The sequence below is a fragment of the Oreochromis aureus genome, linkage group 2 (genome assembly GCF_013358895.1).
Source record: "Oreochromis aureus strain Israel breed Guangdong linkage group 2, ZZ_aureus, whole genome shotgun sequence".
Taxonomy (NCBI): domain Eukaryota; kingdom Metazoa; phylum Chordata; class Actinopteri; order Cichliformes; family Cichlidae; genus Oreochromis; species Oreochromis aureus.
In genome coordinates, this window is record NC_052943.1 from 24,278,909 (window position 1) to 24,306,412 (window position 27,504).

Consider the following 27,504-nt stretch of genomic DNA (forward strand, 5'->3'; position numbering starts at 1 on the left):
ACATGTTACTTAAGATATGCGATGTGGTTAAAATGGGAGGGTTGAAAAACATATAGTTAGGGCCCGAGTACTAGTCTGCGAAGGCCCTATTGTAATCACTCCATTTATTTACATTTGAATTTGTTAATTTGTGAAAAGAAAAGAAATTTTAAGTAAAATATACTGACATTAATTGGATAATCCAAATTGTCACTAGGTGTGAATGTGTGAGTGAATGTGAGCGTGAATGGTTGTCTGTCCCTGTGTGTTGGCCCTGCGACAGACTGGCGACCTGTCCAGGGCGTACCCCGCCTCTCGCCCTATGACAGCTGGGATAGGCTCCAGCGCCCCCCGCGACCCTGGAAGGATAAGCGGAAGCGAATGGATGGATGGATGGATATTGACACTATCTCATCAATCACTGTAATGAGAAACATTATAAAGACATTATGTCCTCATTTCTAACTCTGCTGCCACCCTGTGGTTCAGTTCCAGCATAATAAAATCATTTTCCACCGAGTGACCTATAGGGACCCCGTTTGTTTGACATTTGGCCTCATCGTGCAGAAAGGCATAGAAGCAATAGATCTCATTATATGCATCAACAAATGTCTAATAGCGTCCCATTACTTATTGATCACCGACAGCCGCATTGCACGTCAAGTCTGGATCACAGTCTCATTTCTTATTAATGAGAGCATCAGGGTTGTCAACATGTAGGGTTTAATAATTGAGCAGCGGTATTGTATTTTCAAACTTGCATTTAACACATGCTGTGAGAAGCGAGCACAAATAAGGTAAACAGCTGCTAACATTGTGTGTACGCTTGACAAGAAAAAGAGGTCAAAGATCGATTTTAAATTAATCAGGCATTTCATCATTTCAGAAAACATTATTATCTGCATTAAAATCAAAACTGCTTGTTTACCAAGAACTAAATTAGAGCTGTATGTTCTGTCTGGCATTTAAAAAACAAACAAACAAAAAAAGAACAGTGCCTTGTAAATAATATTCATAGTATATAATATTGCAATAAGTCAAAATGACACTCAGGTAATTCACACTAACTCGATAAACACACACTAACAGAAAGAAGAACTATAGATCAATATCCTCATCTCATGTGTATAGCTTTGTCCTGCAGCAACATGATGGCTCATCATTCATTGCTGCTAAATGCATCATAAGGTTGCATTAATCATTCCCACCGCACAGGTAGAGTAAAGCCTTCTGGTAATCTCCAGTTGTGTCTTCCTGTAAAAAGAAAAAATAAGAAGAAAAAGAGTCTCATTTAATTTGAGAGGTTGAACATTCATTTATCTGCTCTGATATGTTCGTTTTAGAAATGACTGAATTCTTTTCATTTAATTTAAGTACTGACAGAGTTAGTTTTGCCTGGTGACAGACTGGCGACCTGAGAAAATTAATGGAGATTATACTGACATGTGGGTAGCTCTAGCTCAGGTGTTTGGCTCTCCTACTCCTCCTCTCCACATGTCAGTTTGTCCTTGAGTAAAATCATTGAACTCAACATCAACATCCTCCAGTTAGTCACTTGTCCCAGTGTCTTTTGGCAGCTTAGCGAATGCTGCTAACATTTAGCTAATCTAAGCTAAAGCTATAAACATATATGAGCTTTCCTTCCACATTGACTTCTATTTCTGGTGATCTGATGTTACACAGAGTAAGGTAAAGAGTGTCTAGTTTGGATTAATCACAGCACCTTTTCCCCCTGACACCTTATCTGTTATCTCAAAATATCAAGTTAATAACTGCAACTGTTGACGAAAAAACCTTGAAATGTTGATGTTTACAGATATTTTATTGAGAACATTCATGTTCTGAATAGGTCAGCTAACCTGTCTATCCATTGTCTTAACTGCTTATCTAATTCAGATTCGAAGGAAGGCTCAAGCCAACCCCAGCTGTCATCAAACAAAAGGTGAGGTGGGACACCATAGACAAATCACCAGTACTGCTGTAAATAAATAAATACAGCAATAAAATATCAATTTACTTTGCTTCTCTGAGCAAAATGCTGCATGGCTATCCAGCTAGCTACCATGTGTATGGTACGGTGTGGTATGGTTTTATAAGCTTGCACATTATTTATCATCCCAGAGATTTTCATGCAGACAGTTGAATTTAAAGTTTATTAAGCAACAAAACATGAAAAATCTATCAGAAATGCCAACTAAATGTCAGTTTTGAAATCTCTCAAGTCTAGGGTCATGCTCCAGCATGCTTAATGCTTGATGACTCTCTCTCTTCATGTTCTTTGCCTCCTCTGCATCCTTTCCTATTTTGCTGGGAAATGTTTCCATAGGTACTCAAGTTCTATTACCATCAGTCATTTCCTCTACTGAGGGAAAGCTAGCCGGGGTGACTATAAGTGCTTCCTGTTTGACTGCATAATCGAGACGTTATTTTCAAGACAATTAATACTCTGCATTCAACAGTACTGCTTACAGCGATCCACTCTAATTACTCACGGTTGATTATTATTCAATACACATTAGATTACACCATCCATGTTTACATCATATTGATAAGGAAAAGCAAAGAATTTGTTTGATATCACTTTATAATCACTCTTCATTAAAAACTTCCATTGAAACTTTAGCACACTGTCCTTTAAAGGAGACCTATTAAGCTTTATTTTCTCTCATATAAATACAATTACAATGGTGGACGCTAGTGTGTAAGCCTAAGTATAAGCAATGAGCCAAAAGCTTAAAATAGCTTTTGACTTTAGAATAAAAATGTAAAGCCTTAAATAAGCTTAGTTAAGGCTTTACATTTTTATTCCACTTTTAATGTCAGGCATCCATGGTTGGCTGGTTTTCACGTATTTCTTTGACAGAAAATATTCGAAAAGCAAGTCTCCAAGTCATAATTATGCCTTGTATGTTGACATTGTCATTATTTACATGTTAGATTCCATTAATTGTGGCAACTACTGTGTGACATAAACATTCTCTTATACTAGCAGGAAAAGCACAGGCGTAATTAATGTCATTAGCTATATGTAGCTCTGATCCATTTGGAAGGCAAAGTGAATAGTGCACAGTACACGGACTGTGAACATGCAGAATGAATTATAAATTATTTAAAAAGTGGAGAAATTGTAGAATAACTACCATAATTAAGGAAAAATGAACTCTGCTGAACTGTAAAAAATATATAATATATTTATTCAAGATTATTTCATAATGTGTTATTATCTATTCAGTATTGGCCATTTAGTTCTACAGGAGGATCGTAATAACTCTTCAATGGAGGAACATCTGGCATTAGGAGAATGGATTATTCACTTCATCTCATGTGAAAAGAAGGGAAGCACACTGAGGGAGACATTTAAAGTAAATCACTAATCCCCACTCCATCACTACACTGACGTGAGTAGTGTACAAGCCATCATATCCATAGTAAACCCAGCTGGTGCTCTAAAGTCATGCAGAGGGACAGATGAGTATATTTAGCAGAATATGGAGACAACTGTGGAAAATTACATTTTACAGAAATGTGTTATTCTTCTGAAGTAATAGACTATTCAGTATGTTTCATTAAAAAAGAGCACAAGGGAATAAACAGAAATCCTGGGGGGGCTGAAGCAGTACCTGGATGGTGGTGTACAGAGACTGTCCGTACATCTTCTTGAAACTGGCTCTGATGTCCAACATGTCCACCTCACTCCTGGACACCATTATCCTCATCAGAGTGTCATCATCAGTTCCAGCTCTCTAAATACACAGAAAACATAAATAAAATAAATCTTGCTCAGCAGACAGAGTTAACCATGCATGAAATTCAATCCAGCTGTATTCAACAAACACAAAGCATCATCATTCAAATTTTCTTTCACTTCTTTCAAAGCAGAACATTTCGGGCACAAGGTGTTCTGCTTTACTACAGTGCAAGTCTTATAAAAAAAAGGTTATTCCCAGTGTGGTGATCTGCCATTAATAATGGTCTTTTTAATAACTGGAAGTAAAAGAAAGAAGCCTGTGCAGATTTGTTGGTTTAGTGAACTTTTTTCCCCACCATTTCAGAAGTCACTGTACAGTAAAATGAAAAAGTCTATTAGTAGTCTTTGAAAGAGTCAATGTTTGTACAGTCATAAGAAAAAGAAGGTGCACCCTCTTTAGTTCTAAGGTTCAATTATCAGGGCATAACAAATAGAAAGAAAGAAAGAAAGTAAAATCTGCTAACTGAGGCCACTAGAGTCTGAGATATAGCTCTTGGGTCTTTTGCAATTTCTGTGGCATTGTGTGGTCTAACACTGGGTTGGAGCACCAAATCACAGCAACAGTTGCCTATAATAGTATATATAGGCAACTATATAATATAATATATAATAATATAATAATATAATAATAGTCCTGGAAAGATTGGCAACTGGCTCAAATGTTTTCTTTATATTAACAGTCTTTATCATTTTAGATTATAGACTTCAGTTTCTTTGTAAACAGCTTTTTAACCCTTTCCTGATTGATGGGCAGCAACAATTACTTCTCCAGAGTGACTGCTGATGTTGTTCATTCTTGACATTTTGTTAACATAAAATTTCTAAACAGAATTAAACTTGCTGATGATCAGCTGATCAAGTGATTTTGATTAGCAGTAGCTGGCTGCTACAATAAGGGTGTACTTACTGTCCACACACAGCTTCAGCATTTTGGCTTTTTTTAAATTTCCACATGCTGAATGATGTCATGTGGTGCTCCTTAGAGGTGACTCTAACCTTAGAATGGAAGGTGTACTTTTCCCCCCAAAACTCAGTTATTACACAGTGAACCTTGAGTTTGCACTTCAAATATTAGTTCAACATTCTGGAAAAAATGCCTGTACATTTTCTTAAGAGTTGAAGGCAGATTCAGGTCTCTTCCAGGTTAGTTAAGCTTTTAAAGTATATCCTTGTAAACACCATTTAGTTTTGATGTGTTTTTGCTGTTTAGATGTATAAAACAGCCTTTTAGTTTACTGGAAAATGACTACACAGTCACTGCTCCTTCATTTGACTTCACACTTGTTGCGCCCTGACCCACTGGTGTCAAGACAACCATCTCACCCTCAACGTCGCAAAGACAAAGGAGCTGATAGTGGACTTCCGGAGGTGCAGAGGAGTACACACCCCCATCACCATCAACGGCGCCGCTGTGGAGAGAGTGAGCAGCTTCCGCTTCCTTGGTGTACATCTGGCTGAGGATCTTACGTGGTCAGTACACATAAACAAGACAGTGAAGAAGGCGCAGCAGCGCCTCTTCTTTCTCAGGAGACTGAAAAGATTCGGCATGAGCCCCCGCATCCTCAGGACCTTCTATCGCTGTGCCATTGAGAGCATCCTCACTGGATGCATCACCACCTGGTATGGCAACACCACCGCTTACAACCGCAAAGCTCTCCAGAGAGTAGTGCGGTGTGCTGAACGGATAATTGAGGTGAGCTTCCCTCCTCCAAGACATCTACAGGAAGCGGTGCCTGAGGAAAGCGGGGAGGATCATCAAGGACTCCAGTCACCCCAGCCATAAACTCTTCAGACTACTTCCATCAGGAAGGAGGTTCTGCAGCATCCGGTCCCGTACCAGCAGACTGAGAGACAGCTTTTTCCACCAGGCCATCAGACTGCTGAACACGTCATAGACACCTCACCCTCACTACTGGAACTTCAACATTATGCACTCCATACTGTACATTAATGCCACTGTTTTGCACATACCTACCTCTGTATATTTTATATTTTATATATCTTATTTTATTGTTTACTCTATTTCATTTGTAAAACATGTATATACACACACACACACACACACACACACACACACACGTGAAAAACATATTTAGTACACACATTCAGTAATGTATATACCTTTATATATGGTACATATATTTATTACTTTTTAGATTAACCATTTTTATATTTTGCTTGTTGCACGTTATTGTATTTTGCACAACTCTGTTGCTTGTGAAGCTTGCACACAAGAATTTCACTCGCATGTACTGTACCAGTGTACCTGCACATGTGACGTGACAATAAAAGTGATTTGATTTGATTTGATTTGATTTGATAATTCATTTTAATGCAACAGCTTGTATTGTAGATGCTCTTCTGATTTGAATTTAAAATCTTCTTAGTATATTGATCTCCTCATATTTGATCAAGACTAATGTGAAAATAATTTGTATTTATGTTCCCCCAAAACTAAACAAATACTGAAGCATCATGGAGGGTTAAAAATGACGCCAACACCAACCTTTGTTAAGATTGTTATTTACAGTAGACCACTCACCTGTATATATTTATTTTACAGGTGAGTGATCGGTGAGTATTTTCATTAATTGGACTATGTGACGATGTGATAAATGACACATACCCTCATAGATTTATATAGTCTCTCAGCAAAGAAGTTTGGGATGCTTTCAGCACATTTCACTGTGGAGGAAAAAGACAAAAACTGATGAGGCTATGCGCAAGACTACATTTCTTGTCATGTTAAGCTGACACTGTCTGACGTTTATTTTTTACTATCAAGTGTTATCTTTTCCCCCAGAGAGATTCTGATTACTTGTCCCCGTATGTGATGCCTAAATTATCACCCAGATAAATTGTGGCTCTTACCAACAGCCAGCAGCAAGTTCTCCAAATTCCCTGTGGTCTCGCCTTTAATGCTGTCCTCTATGTCAGAGCCAGAGAGCTTCTTGTAGGCAGCAAATACTGCAAAAAAACCAAAACAGCCACAGTGACAGACACTCATACATCCTCATTAGAGAGAAACGCATCAAGCAATTTTCAACATGAACCTGTTTTTACTTCAGGGCAAAAATATGTCAGTTTCAGCCCTTAGATGATCTCTTTGTGTACAATATGAGTGTGTTTTGGTGAGTTCACTGCATTACATTTCTTTTATTGCATTTATATAAATCTACCTGGCGCTGTGTGTAAAAGTAATTGGCCATCCTTTGTTAAATCATGAATTAACTGTGATTAACCACATTTTTTGGAAAGCCAAGTTCAGTCACTTGCCACACCCAGCCTGATTACTGTCAGTCCTGTTGAATCAAGAAAACACTTAAATAGAACCTGTCTTAGAAGGTGAAGTAGGTTAGAAGACCTCACATCATCCCACAATTTAAAGAAACAGATAGAAGAACAGATAAGAAACAAAGTCACTGACATCTGTTAGTCTGGAAAGGGTTACGAAGCAATTTCTAAGACTTTCGGCGAACTATGGTGAGAACCATTACCAACAAACTGAGAAAATTTGGAACTATCTACCAAATTACTCTAAGAGCGCACTGACGATTCATCCAGGAGGTCACAAAAAACCCCAGAACAACACCCAAAGAACCGCAAACCTCACTTGTTTTAGTTAAGGTCAGAGTTCATGATTCAACAACAAGGAGGAGACTGGGTAATAATGGCATCTATGGGAGAGTTCTAAGATGAAAACCATTGTTAATCAAAGAGAACACAAAGGCTCGTCTCACATTTGCCCAAAAAATTTATGATCCCCAAGGATTTAAAAAATATTCTGTAGACTAACAAGACAATGGTTGAGCTTTATGGGAGTTTTGAGTCCCATTACATCTGGTGCAAAACTAACAGCATTGTATAAAAAGAACACCATACTAACAGTCAAACATGGTTGTAGTGGGATGGCCTGGGGCTGCTATGCTGCTTCAGGGCCTGGACAACTTGCCCAAACTCCATCAATGGAACCATCAATTTTGTTTTCAATCAGAAAATCCTAAAGGAGAGTGTCCAGCCAAAAAAAAGGTTTTTCTGAGCGGTTTAATCAAACTTCAGTCAGATTGAGACGCTTAGGCTATTCATGCTTCAAAATCCTCCAATGTGGCTGAATTAAAGCAATTCTAAAAAGAAGTCAAAATTTACAAAATTTGTCCATAATGATGTGAAAGGCTCATTGCCAATTATTGCAAATGCTTGACTGTTGTTGTTGCTCTCAAGGATGGAACAAGTAGTTATTATCTCCAGTAAATCCAAGATCTATTGGAGATCATGGTCTGGTTTTCATTAGTGGAGAGAAGGTTGAACAAGTGACAACTTTTAAGAATTTAGGTGTTCACTTTAAGGTTAAAATTTTCTCTAGTGCCATTACTGAATGGTAATAGGTGAAATTGTAAATAAGTGTTTATATGTGTGTGTTATCTCACATGACGTGTTCCACTCAATTCTCCAAAGTAAATTTCTTTCAAGGAAAACAATAAAGGCTAATCTAATCTAAATCTAATTAAGTTTAGGGGTCAATTACAATTATGTAGGTAATGAATAGATTTTTTTCCTTAATTAATGAAAACAGCCTCTATAACTGCATTTGGTATTTATTGGTGTTATCTTTGTCTAATATTAAAATCCGTTTGATGATCTGAGACATGTCAGTGTGAGAAATATGCAAAAACTAGGTAATCAGGAAAAGGGAAAGTAACATCCTACACCAAAAGCCACATAAAAATCAACCACTGGAATCATTTTTCCAGTGGTATATTTTGAACAATCGAAACTAATTGGCACAGATACAGAGGCATCAGTGTAAACTGAGGTAACTGACATATTCCTGGTATACCTCACTGAGTCATCAGTTACAAAGGTGAATGTTGACGCAAATACAAAAGAGACTGTCCTAACCACAAAAATGACACAGACTGTCTGTTGTTTACTTAATGACCAAATGACTTCAAGCTTCAACTCTTTCCTGATAAACAACATATTGCAGTTGTGGAGAGTGTTAGTAGATTTTTGCAACTTAATGAGGACCACGATTTTTAGAGTTCAGAGAATAGGTCAGCATACGTGTTTGAGCAGGTTTATATCCACTGTCATATGTTATATTATATTGGTTTCATTTAATTGTGAAATTAATGTTTTTTTTAATATTTTATGTTAGTATTGCTGCGTCATTTTACCAAACCAAACTTGTCTCCATTCTTTATTTTAATTAAAAAAGTTAAAAAGTTACTAGATCAGAAAAACAGTCAAACGAGCAGTCAAACGAGTAATTTGATAGAAACTTGCCAACAACTGACTTTTTAAAAGACTTGCTAAAGCATGGCGATCTGGTTGTTGTTTGTTCACATCTGACTAAACCATTGCACTTTCTATGCTCTCAACTTAGTCTCCACAATCTGTGCTGTTTAAACGTGTTTCAGTGATATTTCCTGCACATTTTCTTACACTTTGACTTTTTTGTTTTCATTTATTTTCAGTGTTTGTCTTACACAGCTAACGGATGCCCCGAGCATATCACAACATCCAAATGGGCTGGCACAGGCAAACTGGCAGACTCACCTTTTCTGAGATGCTCAGCGCTCCTGTTGCCCAGAATTGTGATAAATTTTTCCTCATCTGTGCCAAACTTTTCCTCACCAGCAGCATACAAGTCCTGTAATGGAAGACCACACACCGATGTTCATACTCTCTCTCACACACACAGCAACCTCGTGCTGACATGATTTATTGAAACACATGTTAAGAAATGACAGCCTTGCACTGTGCCAAATCAACAATGTCTTTTCCCCCTCTTTGTTATTATAAAGAAAATCTAGATTTCCTGATTTTATGTCCTTCACCAAAGGAAGGTTTTTATTTTTTGTTTCTGTCCTTGCTCAGAAATATGTTATCATATGACCAAAATAATAACATATTCATATGAGTCATTTATTATTGCTTTTTAATGAATTATGCATTGTTTATTTCTCCTAATTTGATCATAGAGTGGCTTAACACTGCTCTGGTGTTATGAGTCAAGAAGGACTGCTAGTCATGATAATTTGGTGTGTGTTTAGATACATGTTATTGAATGTTAATGTCTGCTAGATGTAATGGTTTTAAAACAAGATGCCATATTATTAAAGGTTGATTTCCTGCTGTTAATTTATTTAATTATCATTCTTAAAAAAAAGACTTGGGCAGAGTTCTTGCCCTTTAGCTTCACTGGCCTTTGGAGAGCATGAATCAGTATGATCAAATTATGAATAATACACATAATATACAGTCAGTTTCAGGATTTTTTTTAACATTGTTTTTTTTTCTTTTTAATAAAGTTCATTCACTCACATTAATATCAAAACGTAATTATTGTAAATCTTTAAAAACATGTTGTATCATAAATCAGGAAAGAGTCTGTTGTTCCAGTTTATCATTTCTAAGCTGACCTCATCATATTGCTCTTTATTAAAGGTTAAGTGGCTTTAATTAGTAGGTCAGATATGTACAGTGACCAGCTGGGTAATAATTTGAGTTATAGTCATGTTTGCTTATTACACACACCTCTGCATGTCTAATGCCAACTTTTGGTGCAAGTATAGGAAGTAATACAAATTGTATCAGTGTGTAAAGTTCCCCTTGAGGCACAGACCTTCCATTTCCTTAAGCTTAAACAGACTTATTGAATATTTGGAAAACTGTATATTTATAGTGATACCCCAATATCTATCTATTAAACACCATGCAGTGAGCTTAGCACATATACTAGATATGTGGAAAGAGTTAGACTGTGTCTCTCCAAAGGTAACAAAATCCGCCTCCCTACACCTCAACACCTCACACATTATTTATCCAGTACAAAGATCGAAGTGTGTACGTGACAGTTCAATAATTTACTGCAGGGGATATGTGCAGGACTTTTTTGGTAGAGCTATAACTTCTTGGAATCTTCACCAGTTGGCTGGAAATCAATACTAGTTGAGAAATATTCCTTATTTTTTATTTATTACATTTTTTTGCCATGATAAAAATGATCTTCTGAGCCTCTTTATACGATACCCAAAAAGTTAATTCTGTTGATCTGGACGTATCGATTTCAGTGGGATAAACGTTTTGTCACTCATCCAAGTGACTTCTTCAGTCTCGACTGAAGACTGAAAAAGTCACTGGGATAAGTGAAGAAACGTTTAAAGTAATCCCTGTTTACCTTTTTAATGGGCTTTGGTGAGATGCCTCTATTTATTCTTTCTCTGAAACAACCCATTTTATCTCCTTCTATTTAAATTAAGCTTGTTCTGATAGGCAAACAGTGAGTGTCTGCAGTCATCTTTAAAACATGGTGGAGGCTCTGTCATGGTTTGGGGCTTTATTTCAGCCACAGGTGTTGGAGATTATTGAAAGTAATGGAATAATGAATTATTAATTCAGAGAAGAACCATTAGATTCCGATCCAGCATGCAATACCAGCTGATAACAACAACTTAATTTTTAAACATGACAATGATGCCACACTGCCAGGGCAGTAAAAGCATGCATAGATAGAAAAACACACAATGGAGCGCTATTATGGGCATTGACTGCTCCCAGGAGAGCCTGGACATCAACATTATTGAAGCAGTGTGGGATCATCTTGATAGAGAACAGAACAAAAGGGCAGTCGACCTCCAAAGAAAAGCTTTGAATATCTTTCAAGAAGGCTGGGCAACTACTCCTGAAGGCTAGTTAAAGAAATTACAAAAAAGCTCAGGTTGTGTTAAAACATGGTCAAATATTGACTTTCATCCTTTTTAGAATAGCATAAGCTCTGTTTTTGTCATATATGTTCCACATTTCAATAAATTGCTGCACTTATTTCCCATTTTCAAGTAAAATATAAAGAAATGAAATGTGACTCAAGACTTTTTCACAGTACTGTATACAAAAAATAAGGAAAAACAGAGTAGTCCTGTAAAAACAATGGACCTAGACATTTAAAAAATAGCTTGATTAACACCAGTGTGTAATTGGGTAATAATAAAAAAAGGTGATTTCTTGTTACTGTAGTGTTGAAGTTGCTTGAATTCACTGGACAAACTCACAAAGCTAAAGCGGATAGCCAGCTCTTGCCATGTGTATTTTTATCTCATGTTCTTCCTTCTTACCTTAGCGTCTTTCTCGATCTTTTCCTCGTCTACTCCCTCCTCCCTACTCCCCTTTGCAGCCAGACAAAAACAGAGAGGTAGGAAACCAGACAGGTACAAAGACAGGTGGACAAACATAAAGTAAAGTAGGTCAGTGTGGATGGAAACATGGTGCGCTCAGAACTCTCTACCCAGGTAACATGTGAACACCTAATTAAATGATCCCTCAAATGTACAAGAACCATGAAAATTACTTTTCTTCCTGTAAAAAAATCATATTAAAGAAACTAAATGTGCTGTCATCCCCCTCCCCCTTTCCAGCCTACACCTCTCATGACTTTCTAATGGCATCACTGTAGGATCTCATTATCAGGAAAAGAAACATAAGTCTTTCCAGCAGTGCCCTTCTTTACCTGCAGCAGGATCACCAGCAGTTTCTGATAGTGCCCTGAGGTGTCACCACAGATATCCTTCTCCAGCTTTCCGCCGAACTCTGGAGGAAAGAAGAGAAGGGGGGCAGACGATTGCTTACAGTTCTTGTTCACGACAGTTGCTAATGATTTCAGTCGACCTTAGTAGGCTGTCCTCTGTTTTGCAGGATGAGCCATGAGAGGAGAGATTTGATTAGTTGACTAAGGGTCTATGCTTTCGTCCAGATCAGATAAACTGCATTCTCTGCCTTGGGCCATTTGAGCCTTTGTTGTCACATATTTTCCATCACGGTTTGTTGTAAGTCACAGCTGCTATGTTAGAGACCTTTCATTAAAGTGTGACAGGTGATAGAGAGGTGCAGTGTTTATTACTCTGATGACAGAACATATTACACTGAAAATAAAAAGGATCAGCACCACGCTATGGGCTTTAAATAAGCATGGTACTCTAAAGAAAAGAGCAGATATTATAAATCTATATGAATAAAGAAACTATATACGATATACTGTTACTGTTATTTCTGTACTATGCAGTAAATTGACAATAGGCACGCCATCATAGGTTTGGGACTAAAATACTTGAGGGAGGGGTTTGCATTAGGATGGGCATTTAATGTAAAATCTGTTCCAACTGAAGTATGCAGATCCATCTGCTGTGGTGAGCCCTTGGGAATGAGACCAGACCTTTACTTCACTAGCAAAAAGTTAGCATGAGTGCCTGTGCATTGCTCCTATACAGCTTGGATATCCAAGCTGTATACAGCTTGGATATCCAAGCTGTATACCCTTGCTTGCTACCCTCAGCTAATAACTTAGCACTCAACCATCTTGTTTAAATATGGTCACTTCTGGCTTTTGTGGTGTCCAAAACTAATGTTTTGGCTTCGAAATGTGAATTTCTTATTCACAGTTGTCTTATGTAAAATCTATGTTTGCTTACAGAGTCCTACACAACCATCATATAAATTTAACGAAGAGGTGGAACAAATTAAACTGAGTGAGAAGTTGGACAACTTGGAATTTTAAGCACAAGGAAAGGCCAGATAATTTTCAGCTAACTCAGCCTATTAGCTAATTAGCAAGTCTGTGTAATCCTTAACCCTGTGATAGACTGGCAACCTGTGTACCCCGCCTCTCACACTGCTACACACTGTTCCTGCTACTAAGTGACCCTGAATGGAATAAGCAATTAAGAAAATGGATGGATGGAATTTAATCTCTATAGTTTTAAGCCAATTAATTTGCTATAAAAATCACTCCAGACACAGACTGGGTATCTTGATTTTGAATATTTGAAGGCCTTGTCGGCACACACACAGTTATAATAACAACGGATTGCATTTATATATTCCACTACTCATTCACACACTGGTGGAGGCACGCTACAGTTGCCTAATAACAACCAAGACAGACAGAGCTGGGAATCGAACCGGCCACCTTCTGGTTACAAGATGAGCTTCCCAACCCCCTGAACTACGGTCGCCCCATATGCAATACCTGTTCTTTGAAGATTGCCAGCCAATCAGAAGAATTAGCCGCCTGATTCTTTAGCACTTGCCTGTGTTGAAGAATCAGGCAGCTGCTAAAGCTCTCTGGAGACCAAAGAAAATAGCAACATAAGACACACACAAGATATGTTTTAGTATTAATGCTTTATCAATGCAATATTAGCTATCTATAAAGTACATAAAAAGGTTGGACGACTGGCCAGTTTAGACCTTTGTTTTTACACTTAATGTCATTTTTTTCACTTTCATCAATTTGTTTCGTTTTCATTTGATTTTCTTTTTTGCTTTTACATCCACTCTCTGGATATTTTTAGGCACTTTTAATATTAGAAAGGATTGTGGTTTGGGTTAAAATGTCCCCTTGTCACAACAGTAACCCTACACATTGCAAAATGATGACTTGGAAGAGGCATAGTCATCTTAGTACTTTTATAAACTGGTGTGTTATTTTCAGCGCCCAAAGAATACTTTGCATGTAACTAAATTAGGTTTGGTAAGTTCTCATTTGCCACTAACAATCCAAACTGGATTCTTTTAATTATTACTCATTTCCTCGTTGTTATTATTTTAACTATGACAATTATAACCTTGTCCCTGAAATGAAGCTTTAATTAAAATATGATCTTGAAATTAATCAAATCCCCTCTGTTCCAAAAACTATCAAAACATTAATGGCTGTTTACTTTTAAAAAGTAAAAAGCTATAAAGCTTTTAAAGGCACAGATATCTTCTGCCAATGAAGTGCCGGTAAAACAAAACACCTTAATGTATTCTTCTAGATGCGTCATTATTTGTAGTAGTCACAGTAACCATGTTTGTCTGTTTTTCTCTGCCTCTTTATCAGTGGAGTGTGTCACCTTTCTTGTACACTTTGGTGATTTCTTTAATCTGCTCGCCAGTCCTGGAGGCCAGGATCTCAATTAGCACTTCATCTTCAGTCCCGGCACCCTGGGAACCCGACGCATGAGATAAATGGAGTCAGTGTGAAACAATATCCATATCTGTTCAATATTACATTTTAGTACATGTTTATTATATATTAGGCTATATCATTGATTAGTAATATGAAAAAAAGAAAGTCTAAAAGTTGATAAAGAAAAATATAGAAATAATAAAAGATAATAAGAGATGTACAACTTGAGAGCACAGCAGAGTTAAAAGGTTTGCAATTAGAGAACGAATAGGTTCAGTACTAAAGAGAATTATCTTTGACGTTCACTTCTCTATGCTGCAATTAACCTTACAGCAAAGACTGTCTGACAAGCCAAACTAATGGAGGACTGGGTGTGATGGGAATGTTGAGGCCAAGTCCTAAATGCTTTGCTTTCACTTTGACTAAACACTTCATTTGCACATGGGTAATGCAAATGTAAATGTGTCTGAAGAATAATGAGACAGAAAAAAATTTCATTTGTAACTCATATGAGGATCTGAGAGTTTGCTAAATGTTTTTCCCTCGTGCAATTCCCTTCTAACTTTATGAGCCTCCTGTGACGTGAAAAAGAGCACTCATAAAATGTCTGAAATGTCTAAGCTGCAAAATAATATGTCCAGTTTGATCTGACATGTTTTTCATTTGAGTTTCACTGAAGGTACAAAAGATAGATCTAATGGACTCCAATGCTCCAATGCTGCAAAACAAAATGTTTGCAGGAGATATATAGAGAAAGTTTAACCAATTTAAAGATATCTGTATATGAATTTTTAGAATATATTGGCAAAAGAAAAAAGAGTTATGGTATTTGAGACTTTCTAGATTCTAGTTTTAGTCTGTTTGTATTTAAAATTGTATTGGCAATTGAACCAACTGTCAAAAATGCAATCTCAAAATATTGAGCTATGGTTTGCCAATGAGTTAACTAGGAATTAACTTAAATACATTATCTACATATAATTATCTGCATTCATCCAGTGCATGGAACAGAAAGTCTTGGCCATTGATTATCAGTCATTCATTGTCTGGATGTCACCAAAAACCCCTGAATCATTTGGCATTACCCCCTGCAGCTAAGTCATCAGATGACAGTTTCAATTTTAGTGTAACAACGAAAACAAAAAGGCTAAAACTACCATGTAGTACCTGTGACAAAACAACAATAAGTCTTTTGTGCATGAATGTAATTGTTTTTGTCCTTGCCTTTGTTCTCAGTTTTAAACATGTCTTAGTCTTGGCTACATTGTCTGAAGTCTAAAGCAAGCTGTTGAATACAAACAAAGTAATCTGAAAGAAAAGAGCTGACAAGCTGACAAACTCAAAGCCAGCAGTATGATCACCTTCTGCACTCATCACAGCTGTTACTGCTATCAAACTGTAGTGAAATACACATCCAGTAAACTTTTGACAAACAGGTCCAATATTATTCTTTGTGTCCACCAGCTCCAGATAAAAGTTATAATTTAACATTAATTGAATTTAATTTTAACTCTTAGATAAATATAATGTCTCCACTAGCTATTTGTTGCTGGACAGCCAAGATTTTAACATTGTTCTACTTCCGCTGTTATTACATTAATACATAATTGTAGTTTCTTAATCTCGGAAGTCTGAAAGGAGGCATTAGAAATAACAAATCTGTATGAATTAATCAGAAATAAATAATACTTCAGTGGTTGCATGCATTATTATAGTATTCTTTTGAAAATTTGCTTGTTCAAAATATTAAAGACTTACAAAGACTGCATTTTCATTCTATTTCTGTTTGATTCAGATATATGAATTAGTAGACCTACAAAAACTGAATAGTCAGATAATAAGAAGTATGAGTAATGAGTTTTTAATGGCTGATGATCACTTTGGGCTGTCAGTACAAGTGCACTCCCACTTATTTTAGATGCACCCTAAACCATTGTGTTCTGGAAACGAGCCCTGGCTTTTGGAAAGTTGAACTGTCTGTTGTGGGAAACAACTATGAAGTGTTTCTTAATCAAACATTATTCAAAAAACATCATAATAAAAAAGTAGGCTTCATTTACATTTACATGAGACCTGCAACGTGGTTTAAGTTTTACCTTGAGAGCGTTATGCAGTAGAGTAGCATCATATAAGACAGATGGGGTCATCAGGGCCACAGTGAGACTCTCAAACAGCCCACCAAGCTCAGATTTCAGTGCACTGACCAAGTCCTGTGGTCAAATAATGAATAATAATATAACAGTAATAACTATGTTAGTAACAGTGACATTTATATAAACCACACCGGATCCCAACATTAAAACCAGAAAAAATAAGTAAAAAAAAAACACAAAATGGCCATTTAGGATCTTGATGTGAAGAAGATGAGGGGAAAAAAATGACATCTCACTGCTTCGCTTACACTTAGAGTATTCAATGTGACCTGCAGAAAAGGAAAATATATTTACTTTGCAAATTACTCACAGCTGGCTTTCTCTAAATTGTTTTCTGCCTCCAATGATTTGTGAATTGCAGGAACCAAATGAACAACAGCATATACCATTGTTATTTGAGTATGTGGCTCTATTTGTGTATACAATAACACCCACCGCACTGTGCTCACCCAAGTGCTCTTTGGAAAAGTCCAGAAATCATACAGAGAAATAATACATGCAGGATACATTAGACATTAAGCAGAAATCCCCCATATTTCTGGATAACACAATCCATCTATTTGTTCTTTTTTTTGTTTTGTAAAATGAGTTTAATTTTTCAAGCTAATCAAATCCCAACAAAGAGTATGGGAAAAAATGACAGAGAATGTAATATTTTGCTCTGTTATAGAGAAAAAAAGTTGACTCGGGCTTCAGATATTTTTGCATTTGAGCACAATTGTGTAATGGCGTCATTACATTTTAATACATCGCATAAAAGTTCTCTGCAATAGTGAGCAAAGAAAATAGTCTCACGTTCTGGGTCACTTTGATAAAACACTGTAATATACAGAGATATCCCAGGAGCTGCTTTGTGATATATCTATGCTCTCTCAAACTCCTCCATCTACTTATACTTGAGACAGAAAGCTAATTAGCTTTCAGCTTTCAATCCACAGGTGGGCATAAAAAATCTTCACCGTGTGACAGAACAGTGAGACTATGAATGCTTAAAATTCTGTCTAACTAGCTGCATTGAATTCTGGTCCGTAGAGACTGGGGAGAACTGCCCTTCCTGCCACTTATTTGAGGACTGTTCAGTCTTGATCAAAAATCTTGCCCTTTAAATCACAGAAAACCTGATGTTTTTGATGTTTTTGACTGCCTTTTTACTGTTAAAAATTGTTGAACAGAAGACAGCCAATGGTGAAAAACCATCAAGATTCCTTACTTAAGTAATATAACAATGTGAAAAAATACAAACAAAGGTCCTGTATGCAAAATTTCACATACTCAGGTGCACAAGAAGGAATGGAAATGTTGTAAGTCATTAGGATTCATTCCTCCATCAGTTGTACCTGCAACCTAATTGATGAATTAGGTATTGGAGATCTTGGATAAGCTCAAAATTGTAGTCAACTGCAATATTGAGGGTTTTTTTTTTTTTTTTACTTAAGCACATTTGTTTGTATTTTAAACATAGATAATTCATTCTGTAATAGCTTTAAAATGTGACTCTGGCATGCAAGTGCAGGGCTTTGTACTGTCGCCTCACAGCAAAAAAGTCCTAGATTCAAATTCAGGGTGGGGCATCTTTGTGTGGATTTTCCATGCCTCCCAGTACTCAGATTTCCTCTCACAGTCCAAAGATCTGGTTTTTTTTTTAATGGATTTTTAGTTAAAAAAAAAAAAAAAAGACAATAAATTGCCCTCAGATGTGAGGTCAGTGATAGGTGGAAGGTACGACAGGCTGTATTCTCCTTTGCTTTGATCTCAAATAACACAGAAGCCCCAAAAACCTGCTGTTCAGAGTTTTAGTTTGTGAGGGGCATCCAATCAGAAGAAAGTTACCTTAAAGGAAGAGGAGTTAAACAGTCTTTTTTGAGACAGAGAAAGTAGTGAGAGGTTGCATCAATACCCAATTTGACATAATTAAGGATTATTTTGAGTTGTGAAACACACACAGCTGGAGTCTAAGATTAAGCTGGAAATGAACATGAGAAGTGCACTTTAAATACACAATTCTTTAAACAGTCACGATGTTACACATGCACAAACCTACTGTAGACAGATACTCATTTCTGGGCTTATTATATGTGAGCCCCATAAATGCTTCTACAACACACATGGTGGTGCAGGAAGGTTTGAAGACACATAACAGCTGACAGTGTGCAAGAGGTGGGATACACTCTTGATAAGGCTAATACATGAATGCAGAAAGACTCATGCTCAGTGAAACACCTGCAGCATATTTAGAAGTACCAGTTAACAAAAAAACTGGAATAGCTGGAAAAAAAACCCCACAAGCTTTGAACTCAGAACCTTTTTGCTGTGAGGTGACAGTGCTAAATGCAGCACTGTAAAACTTAATTAAGGATGATTAAGGATGATGTCTGGGGTGAAGTTGACCATCCGCCAGGTTGATTTTGTGAAGTGAGGAATGCACAGTGGATGACACAACCTGTAACTGTATATCAGTTCTCTGTTTAATTCCCTGTGGCTCTTCTCACCTTTCCATGGGCCTTTTTATATGCTGCCTTAATTTGCTGGCGCTGATCATTGCTGCGGGCTGTAAGAAGCATGAGGATGGCATCTTCATCTGTACCTGCACCAGAAATCATATAAACCTTAAATAAAATGACTCTGAAATCATCTGCAATGTGGGTCAAGACAAAAAAAGCTTTTCATTTCAAGTCTTTCTTTTCAAACACAACACAAATCCTTATTATGACAGCTTCCAGTATATCCTAACCTAAATGAGTCAGCCTGTTAGAGCATGAGATCAGGATTCAAAAGGATTGGCATGGAAGATGATCTAACAACCAATAGCCTTCTGAAGTCACCAGCACCTTCTTAAAAAAAGCTCGGAGAGGCAAACAGGCTGAAGCAGCATGTGTCATTCTCACTCAGGGATCAAATGTTAAATTAGTGAAAGGTAATTATGGCACAAAGCCCAGCTGATCTGCAATGACAGCACTGACTAAAGAACTGTACTTAAGTAGTACAAGTCTGCTGTTTCAAGTTTGAGTCCACAGTGGTTTGCAGACAGGGAAACCATTAATTAGATGTAATGGTTCTGCTCGTACTGGTCATTAAGTGTTAGGAAAAATAATTTACAGTGTTATCGCTTTCTCTCTCTGACACACGCGTGTGCATGCATGCATACATACATGCAAATATGCACACGCACACACACACAGAGCTTCTGAGAAGTAGTTCCAAAAAAAGAGACTCAGACCACAAAGTACTTATCAAAATTTTTTTTTTAAAGTTTCAGTTTTAACGTTGGTGATACTCTAATTGGTAAAACACACTGGAAAAATGAAATGTTTTCCCATCTTTCAGATGATGCTTACAAAAGGGAGCAGTTCAGATCCTCTGACAGCTGTTTCAGTAATGTGTTTTTATCTTTGTTCATTATCTGTTTTCATAGTCTTTCCTGTATTTACAACCTCTACTGACAAATAAGAAGATGACAGTTTTTCGAAATTAATATGGGATGAAATGACTGGTCATGCTTTTTGTAGCTTTGCCTCCTTACATCATCACAGTGGACTTTAAATCAAGCAATCAATATGTAATTACGTGCAGAATTTCAGCTTTAATCCAAGGGATGTTACAAAAATTGTGTATTGACTATTTAGAAATTACAGTCGTTTCATACTTAGTTCCCCATTTTCAGAGGTACCGCTTTTCCATTGAATTACTTACACAGGCACCTGCCAAATAAATAAAAAAAACACACCTAAGCAGCTAAAAAAAAGCTTTCAACTGTGCAAAGAATTCATTTTTTGTAGTTATGGTGATCTTTGTGAAATGTTGCATACAATAGTCAGTTAATATGGTATGACATGCTAGTGTCAATGTAAAATGAAAGTGAACAGCAATGCATTTAACCAGGATACTGACCAATCCCTTTCATGGCCTTATGGAGGATTTCAGCATCATGTTTGGCATTGAAGTTGACGTAAGGTCTAACGCTGCCTCGGTATGCCTGTAGATAGAGAGCAACACATGTAAGTAATAAAAGATTTGTGACGAGCAAAGGTTTCCTTCATGTTTCTTTGGTATTAACAACAGTTAGGATGCTGTGCAAGTGTGCATGCATTTTATATACCCAATACTCACTGTACTTTCACACATAGGTTATTACCAATTCTGGCCAGAATCATACATGAAAAAAAAACAATTATATTATGTTTTGTGCACCTAATGCACTTAAAATTAAATCTTTCCCAGATCAGTTCTCAATTTAAAACCAATGGTAGTGCAGTAGTAGTAAATTAGTACAAGACTCTCATAACTTAACCACCATTTCAGCTAGTCGGGTAGATGGTGCTTTATGCAATGCCCTTCTCTGGCAGAGAATAAAACTCCAGCAGAAATTTTTTATTCTGTGGGCATAAAAATTTTAAGATACTGAAAATTTCAAGCGACTGTTAGTAGCAGCACTATAAACCTTTGCCAAGGGCCATCAAAAACCCGCATGGGTTTAAATGTTGTCTAACCCAACAGTGAGGCAATACTTTAAGTAGAACCTAAATCAGGTCTGATTGCTGGTTTTTGTCAGCAGGTAATTTTAAAAAATGTGTTTTCATCTTACTTGGACGTGCAGACATTCTTAAGGGAAAAGGCCATTTGTAGAAGAAGCAGTAAAACATTTGCCACAGCTGCAGCCTTGTAATAAAATGTGCAGGTGGTGAAGTGAACAAATATCTTCGCCTACACCTCTTTATCAAGATTTGTATTATTTCTCTTGTTGATCATTTGTGTGTGCTATTCTGTATTTTCATACAAAAATGGCTTATAAATGTTACAGCGTGCTCAAGAGAGCAACCTCCTTCTGCAACTTGACAGCGTCTCCTTGAAGTGTCAGTGCTACTGTCACTGTGTTTATTCTGCCTGTATTGTCAACCAGTTCAATTTGGCACCACAACCTCTCAAAAGCTTTTGTATGTTAAAGTTTTTAGCATTATTGTTCATCCTGCTTTTTGCTACAAATTTTAGCATTCAGACTTTCTACTAAGACACACAACAGTTCTTTTTAGATGCTTCCTTGTAACAAGAGTAGTTCAACGTGTTTGAGTTTTATCCCAAACGCCCTTCCTACTGCAACACAAAAGGGAATTTGTGTCTCTGGCTGGAATTGCACTAGAATTTAAACCACTTATGGTTTAAAGCCACCTTTCTACTGAGACACAGACTGTATACAAACGATGGACATTTGCTTTAACATCTCCCACTAGTTGGGCATTTTCACTGTTTCATTTTCACTGTATAAATCTTGGTGTTTTAAAAATGGTACAAAGGCTTGAATCTAGAACAGAAATTCATCTGGAAATGTTTACTTAGCCTTTTCCCAACATTAAGTGAGGTGTCTCAGCATTTATCAGATCAAGTGTAATGAAATACACTAATAATCCTAACAGTCGCCTTTTACAAAACAGCCTTACGATAAAAAGTCATGTGTGACTGAAAGAGAAAACCATGTGAACAAGTCCTTTATAAACTCTTACTCTGACATGGGAATGAACCTATTGTCCAGATGGCACTGAACATTGGGGTATAAAGAAGCTCTGAAGGATAATTAGCCAAATCTGCATCACATGAAATAACACACAAAAAGCAAAAAGATTGTTGTGACAAAACTCAAAACGACTGATGAATCATTCCATGTCAGTTCATCAACTGCCTCCTAGCTGACCGGCTTGGATTTGCCCGAAAAAATTCTGTAAGGAAGATAGGACTCACTTGATTACATACATGCTCTCTTTTTGGCCAGGAAAAAACAAAATTCTTACTGGGCAGTGAGCGTGCATAAATTGAATTAAAATATTTTGCTCTGCTTCTGAAACAGTCTTTGGCTGCTATAAACATATAACTGAACTCAAAAATTCATACGGGGATTTTAACAGAAACTTGTTCTTTCCAAAAAAGTTCATTTGGATTTGGTATATGATGTCATACATGAGAAATATCACACTGAAGTTGAATGCTTTTTTAATATTTTCTGTAAAACTATTCACATTATTTGAATAATATATTACATGAATATTATGTGCCTTGCATATGAAAAGCTACAAAAAACCAATATCAGTCCCCTACCTACATACAGGCTTCTACCATCAGAGATCAGACGGCGCGATTTTTTAGGGATTATTCTTATTAAGAAGTGTCTCTTCACCTGAATTGTTTATTTTTCAAGGCAAAAACTTCAGGGGGAAGTTTGTTTTTTTTGCTTTTTTTTTGCTTGTTTGTTTGTTTGTTTGGTTTTTATTATTTAATGGATTGAGATGGAATTGATAAGATACGATAAGATAAGATACGATAAGATACGATAAGATAAGATAAGATAAGATAAGATAAGATAAGATAAGATAAGATAAGATAAGATAAGATAACCCACGTGTGGGAAATTTGTTTTGTTACAGCAGTGGACAGTGCAAAGTTACATAGAAAAATTAGAGAAAAACACTGGTCCGTGTTATGCTGTTTTGTGACAGTAGTTATTGTAGCAAACTTTTCATTAGATGTCTAAAAAATGCATGAATGGATGGATAATTAAATGAAGATATAAGGGATTAGTATGCAAACACAAATTTTCAATTAAAAGCAGCACTCGGTGTTTGTTAGTGAGTGTGTCAAACTATAAATGAGTTACCTATTCTGTACATTAGTGGGAAACATTGAAAACTGATAAATGTCCTTTGAGCATTTTTAGAGACCACAATAACTTTTTGTGTATAATATTCAATGTATTACCATTGGAGTCACGCTCAAAAACTACACATTTGCCTTTGTCTTAATCTTCACCAAAATCTCATCTTCTAAAATTTTATTCTTTTCTCTTTTGGCTAAAAGCTGTTCTTGACTAAATCCTGGGAGATCACAGATCAGGTCCTATTAGTTAAAGATGACTTGAGATTTATGGATTACAGATGCCCAAGTTACAAATGGAATTCTTTAGACTTAAGTAAGGTTTTTATGTCCAGCACTTTTTATAAAATGAGCATAAACACAACTATATATTTTTTCTAGAGGCAATAAGTTGGATATCCTTTGTTCATAGTATCTAAAAACTTCACCTGCTGTGCATCATTATTCCTGTGTTTCTGTATTTTGTAATGACAACATTTTTAATATACCTCAATCACAACTAGACTATGTAGTATGTAATAAATAAATGGTTTTAGCCTTAGTTCATTCAGATGTCATACCCAACCTCAAAATGTGGTTGTTTTATTCACTCTTTTTAGTTTTTAAGTAAAGATGGAGTAGTCTCCTTTTTTAAACCATCACGCAGTGCCATCTCCCAACTGTCCCTTGATGAAATTGTAAGCCAGTGGGGACACAATAGAGACAGGTGCCTGCAGTTTCCATGTACATGGTAATACAATATGGTACAAACTAGACCACCGTCATCAACTGAAACTGAGTTCTTTCTTTACGTGTCCTCATTAGACAGTCTGAGGTATCTCAGCACACTGATGGGGATAAAATCAAATCAAGGATATCAAATGAAGCTGCTGCTTCTCTTTTCGTGCCAATGTAAGTATACAGCGCAAGGCATACTAATGTTTTTCTAATGAGTGCATCTTCACAGAAACTCCTTTCAGTGAAATGAGGCTCATCAAAGAGTCAGGGTATCCGCACACACCAAGGGAAATTGGAAAAATGAGAATTTAGCCTAATATATAGAGGGAAAAATAATTTAGGGCTACATGCAAGCCAGTTGATTGAGCTATTTGTGATGGGCATCGTTTCAGAACGAATGTCACAGTGACTTGAAAAGGGAATGACCTTTCAAGAGTCAAGCCACACTTCATTACACAAACAAAGTCCTAGAGCTGCAGCTTAACAGGAGGGATTCTTGGCACTTTGCATAGCTTCTCTTTTCAAAGAGCACAAAACAATGAAAGGACACACTTACCATGCTTTTTTTTATTGATGATTGAAGATAATTAATGTCAACTGAAAGGAAACGAAACAATTTAAAAAAAATTATTGAAACAAAGGCTTAGATTCACTGGAATTACTCAACAGTAACAAGTTTCTGTTCTTACCAACTGATGTCTGTCTTCTTCTCCACACAGATGATCTGGAGTCAGGTAAGCTCTTTATTTTCTTCCCCCTAAAACTCCTCCCTCACAAAGGAAAGCTGACAAGATGCACATCCTCATCTGTAGGTAGTGTTGCCTTTCACTGACAGTCAAACGCGAGCTGGTTAGCTCATACTTCAAGTCACCTTTGTGTGACTTTCATTAAGCGGTTAAAAGTTTCTACAAATTTTCACAGACAGCAGTTGTTATTTCTTAGAATGTGTGATGCTGCCCAGCAGCTTTGGTCACATATTTAATTAATTTGAACTATTTTTAAAAAATTGCAAACATGTTAAAGTTCCACCAGTCCATCTGAAACTGTTAGTAATACCTTTTTAAAAAAAATCATTTATTCTTTCCTCTTTTCTTATGTTTTGTTCAAGTTTTATTACTAGTGTTGTATATTTTTGTTCCCATGCTTTTCTGTGGGCAAATTTTGTTTGCACTGTAGAAATACATTTTCTTTATCGTTTTAGCGACCCTATTAAGGGGTTGATTATTTGCTAATTATTTGCTAAGTCTAACGTCTGTAGTACTCTGTAGTTCTTTATACTCCTCTGAGTTTGACAGTTAAAAGAGTTGTATTCTGTTTTTAGGACCAACAATTGGCTGAGGTGAGGCAAATTCTGTATCTTTTGGACAATACTGAGTAGTTTACAAAAATGCATTCATCGCTAAGCTTATATATATTCTGTATAAAATCCTAATTAGCAATTAGTTGAAGTATAATATAAGTGAAATGCAGAAACCAAGTTTTTGAAAGGCCACAAGCTTTAACATGTGTATTGATTAATTTGTTTGTTATTCTCACTTCTTCTCTTGTTTGAATCTAAGAACTGCAAAAACATTCAGGACCCTGTTTAATTCCATTTATGGTCAACTTCCTGGGGAGAACGTGTCAAGTAAAAGGGGGATGTTTGCAGGATGTGTTGATTTTAGGAAATAGATTTTAGGAAACAGATCATTTAATTTATTACTCTGTTGTTATTTCCAGGAATCAGAGGCAATACTGTCTTTATAGACAGGAGCTGCAGCATTATGTTGTGTCAAGAAGAGCAGGTGCTGCAGACTTTTTTCTAATTTCTTGGGTTTTTTTTCCTTTTTTTAATAATTTGATTTGCTCAACCTTTTTCTTTTTTTATCAGTTTCAGTCAAACTTAAATATAAAACACTGATCCACTTGACCTGATGAACAGGTTAAAGGCTCTTTGTTTCTGCCCCACCACTTAGCCATGTCTCACATATTGTACTTGGCAGTACTTGGTTGCCTTCCACCCAGAAACCAGAATGGCGTATGAGAAAATGTCTTTGGGTGATTAATAGCATGTGCCCATAATTACTCCAGTGTCTTGAATCAATGCCTGAGAGAGGTAGTGTTCTATTAAATAATAAATCAGTATTTTAACATGCAGGCTTAATTCAGTGCTCTTTCTGCCTCTGTCTACATTTAGCTTTTTGTTTCATGCTCTACATTAACATGGTTTCAAGCATGGCTACTCAGAGGTTAATGTGCAAACAGGACACAAAGAGGAGATGCTTGATGGCTGATAGGAGGGAAGGGATCAGCGGAGCGAAGCACCACGGCGCAGCTCACATATCATTATAGTTGTCTCCCTCGCAGCAAACCTTAATTAAAGTGAGCACCTGTGAGAAGATGGGAGTGTGAATACCATCTCTGAGGTGATCCAGTTACGGAAGCTCACAGTTTCATTTCACAGTCTCCCAGGCTGACAAGGAGCCAATTTCCTTGATTCCCAAATAAACAAGCGTATAGCAGCTAATAACAAACATATCAGATTGAATGGAGATATTTTTCAGGTAACTGAGATATCGTCTAGTCACCAGAGGCAGACATACACAAACTGAATGGATTATGTACTTCTCTGAGTATTTAATATCTCACAATCTGATAAGCTACAAGTTTAACATGTCATTTATGGTTCATATGAAGTGTTTGGATAATATGTGCAGTTTTTACCAAAACAAATTTCTCATTCTTTCTCTCATATGGTATGTGCACGTAGATAATGACTGTTAAAAATGCTACGGACACTGAATTATCGACTCATATTTTTAGCAAAATCCTCATACAGTGCACCAAACTTCATGCCTGAATTAACCTAAAAAATATTTTAGCTGATCATCTTTATCTTTCAAATGATTTTTTTTAATGTAATACCAGTGATAGGTTCAGATACATATCTATTTCTAATGGTTTTGATTATAAACTGTAAATAAAGCAAGTAAGTAAACAAAAGATGGCCATAACTTCCAGGTCTGAAAAGCCAGTGCAAAAGTTCTTTCAATCTCCACTCCATCAAATGGCAAGCAGGGAGCTTTGAATGCCAGTAACACAATTGTATTAATATAAACTTATGAAATCAGGAAAATTAGGCTCTCTATGCTCACCTTTAATAATCAGTCATCACATTCCATGGCTCATTCAATTGCTGATTCAATGGCTCAGAAGCTCCAAGGCATTTTCCTATAATTTCCTACCAATGACAATGTGATGGATGACATTGGCTGTCTTAAAAACACTGATGTCATTAGCTGTGTGAAACAACTATAATTAATCTAAGCCTAAATAAGACAAAC

At 36.6% G+C, this 27,504-nt stretch overlaps 1 protein-coding gene across 1 annotated transcript; it reads right to left on the minus strand.

Moving 5' to 3' along the window:
• Positions 1-709: 709 nt before the first annotated feature.
• On the minus strand, positions 710-24,933 carry anxa5a (annexin A5a). The gene is made up of 13 exons (XM_031743023.2): positions 24,871-24,933; positions 24,738-24,778; positions 20,717-20,801; positions 19,318-19,412; positions 16,772-16,885; positions 14,620-14,710; positions 12,237-12,316; positions 11,845-11,895; positions 9,287-9,380; positions 6,599-6,694; positions 6,354-6,412; positions 3,600-3,722; positions 710-1,233 (listed from the first exon to the last, which is right to left on the minus strand). Exons 2-13 carry the CDS (start codon positions 24,738-24,740, stop codon positions 1,174-1,176), a joined length of 951 nt encoding a protein of 316 aa, XP_031598883.1. The 5' UTR covers positions 24,741-24,778; positions 24,871-24,933; the 3' UTR covers positions 710-1,173.
• Between the last annotated feature and the right edge of the window lie 2,571 nt (positions 24,934-27,504).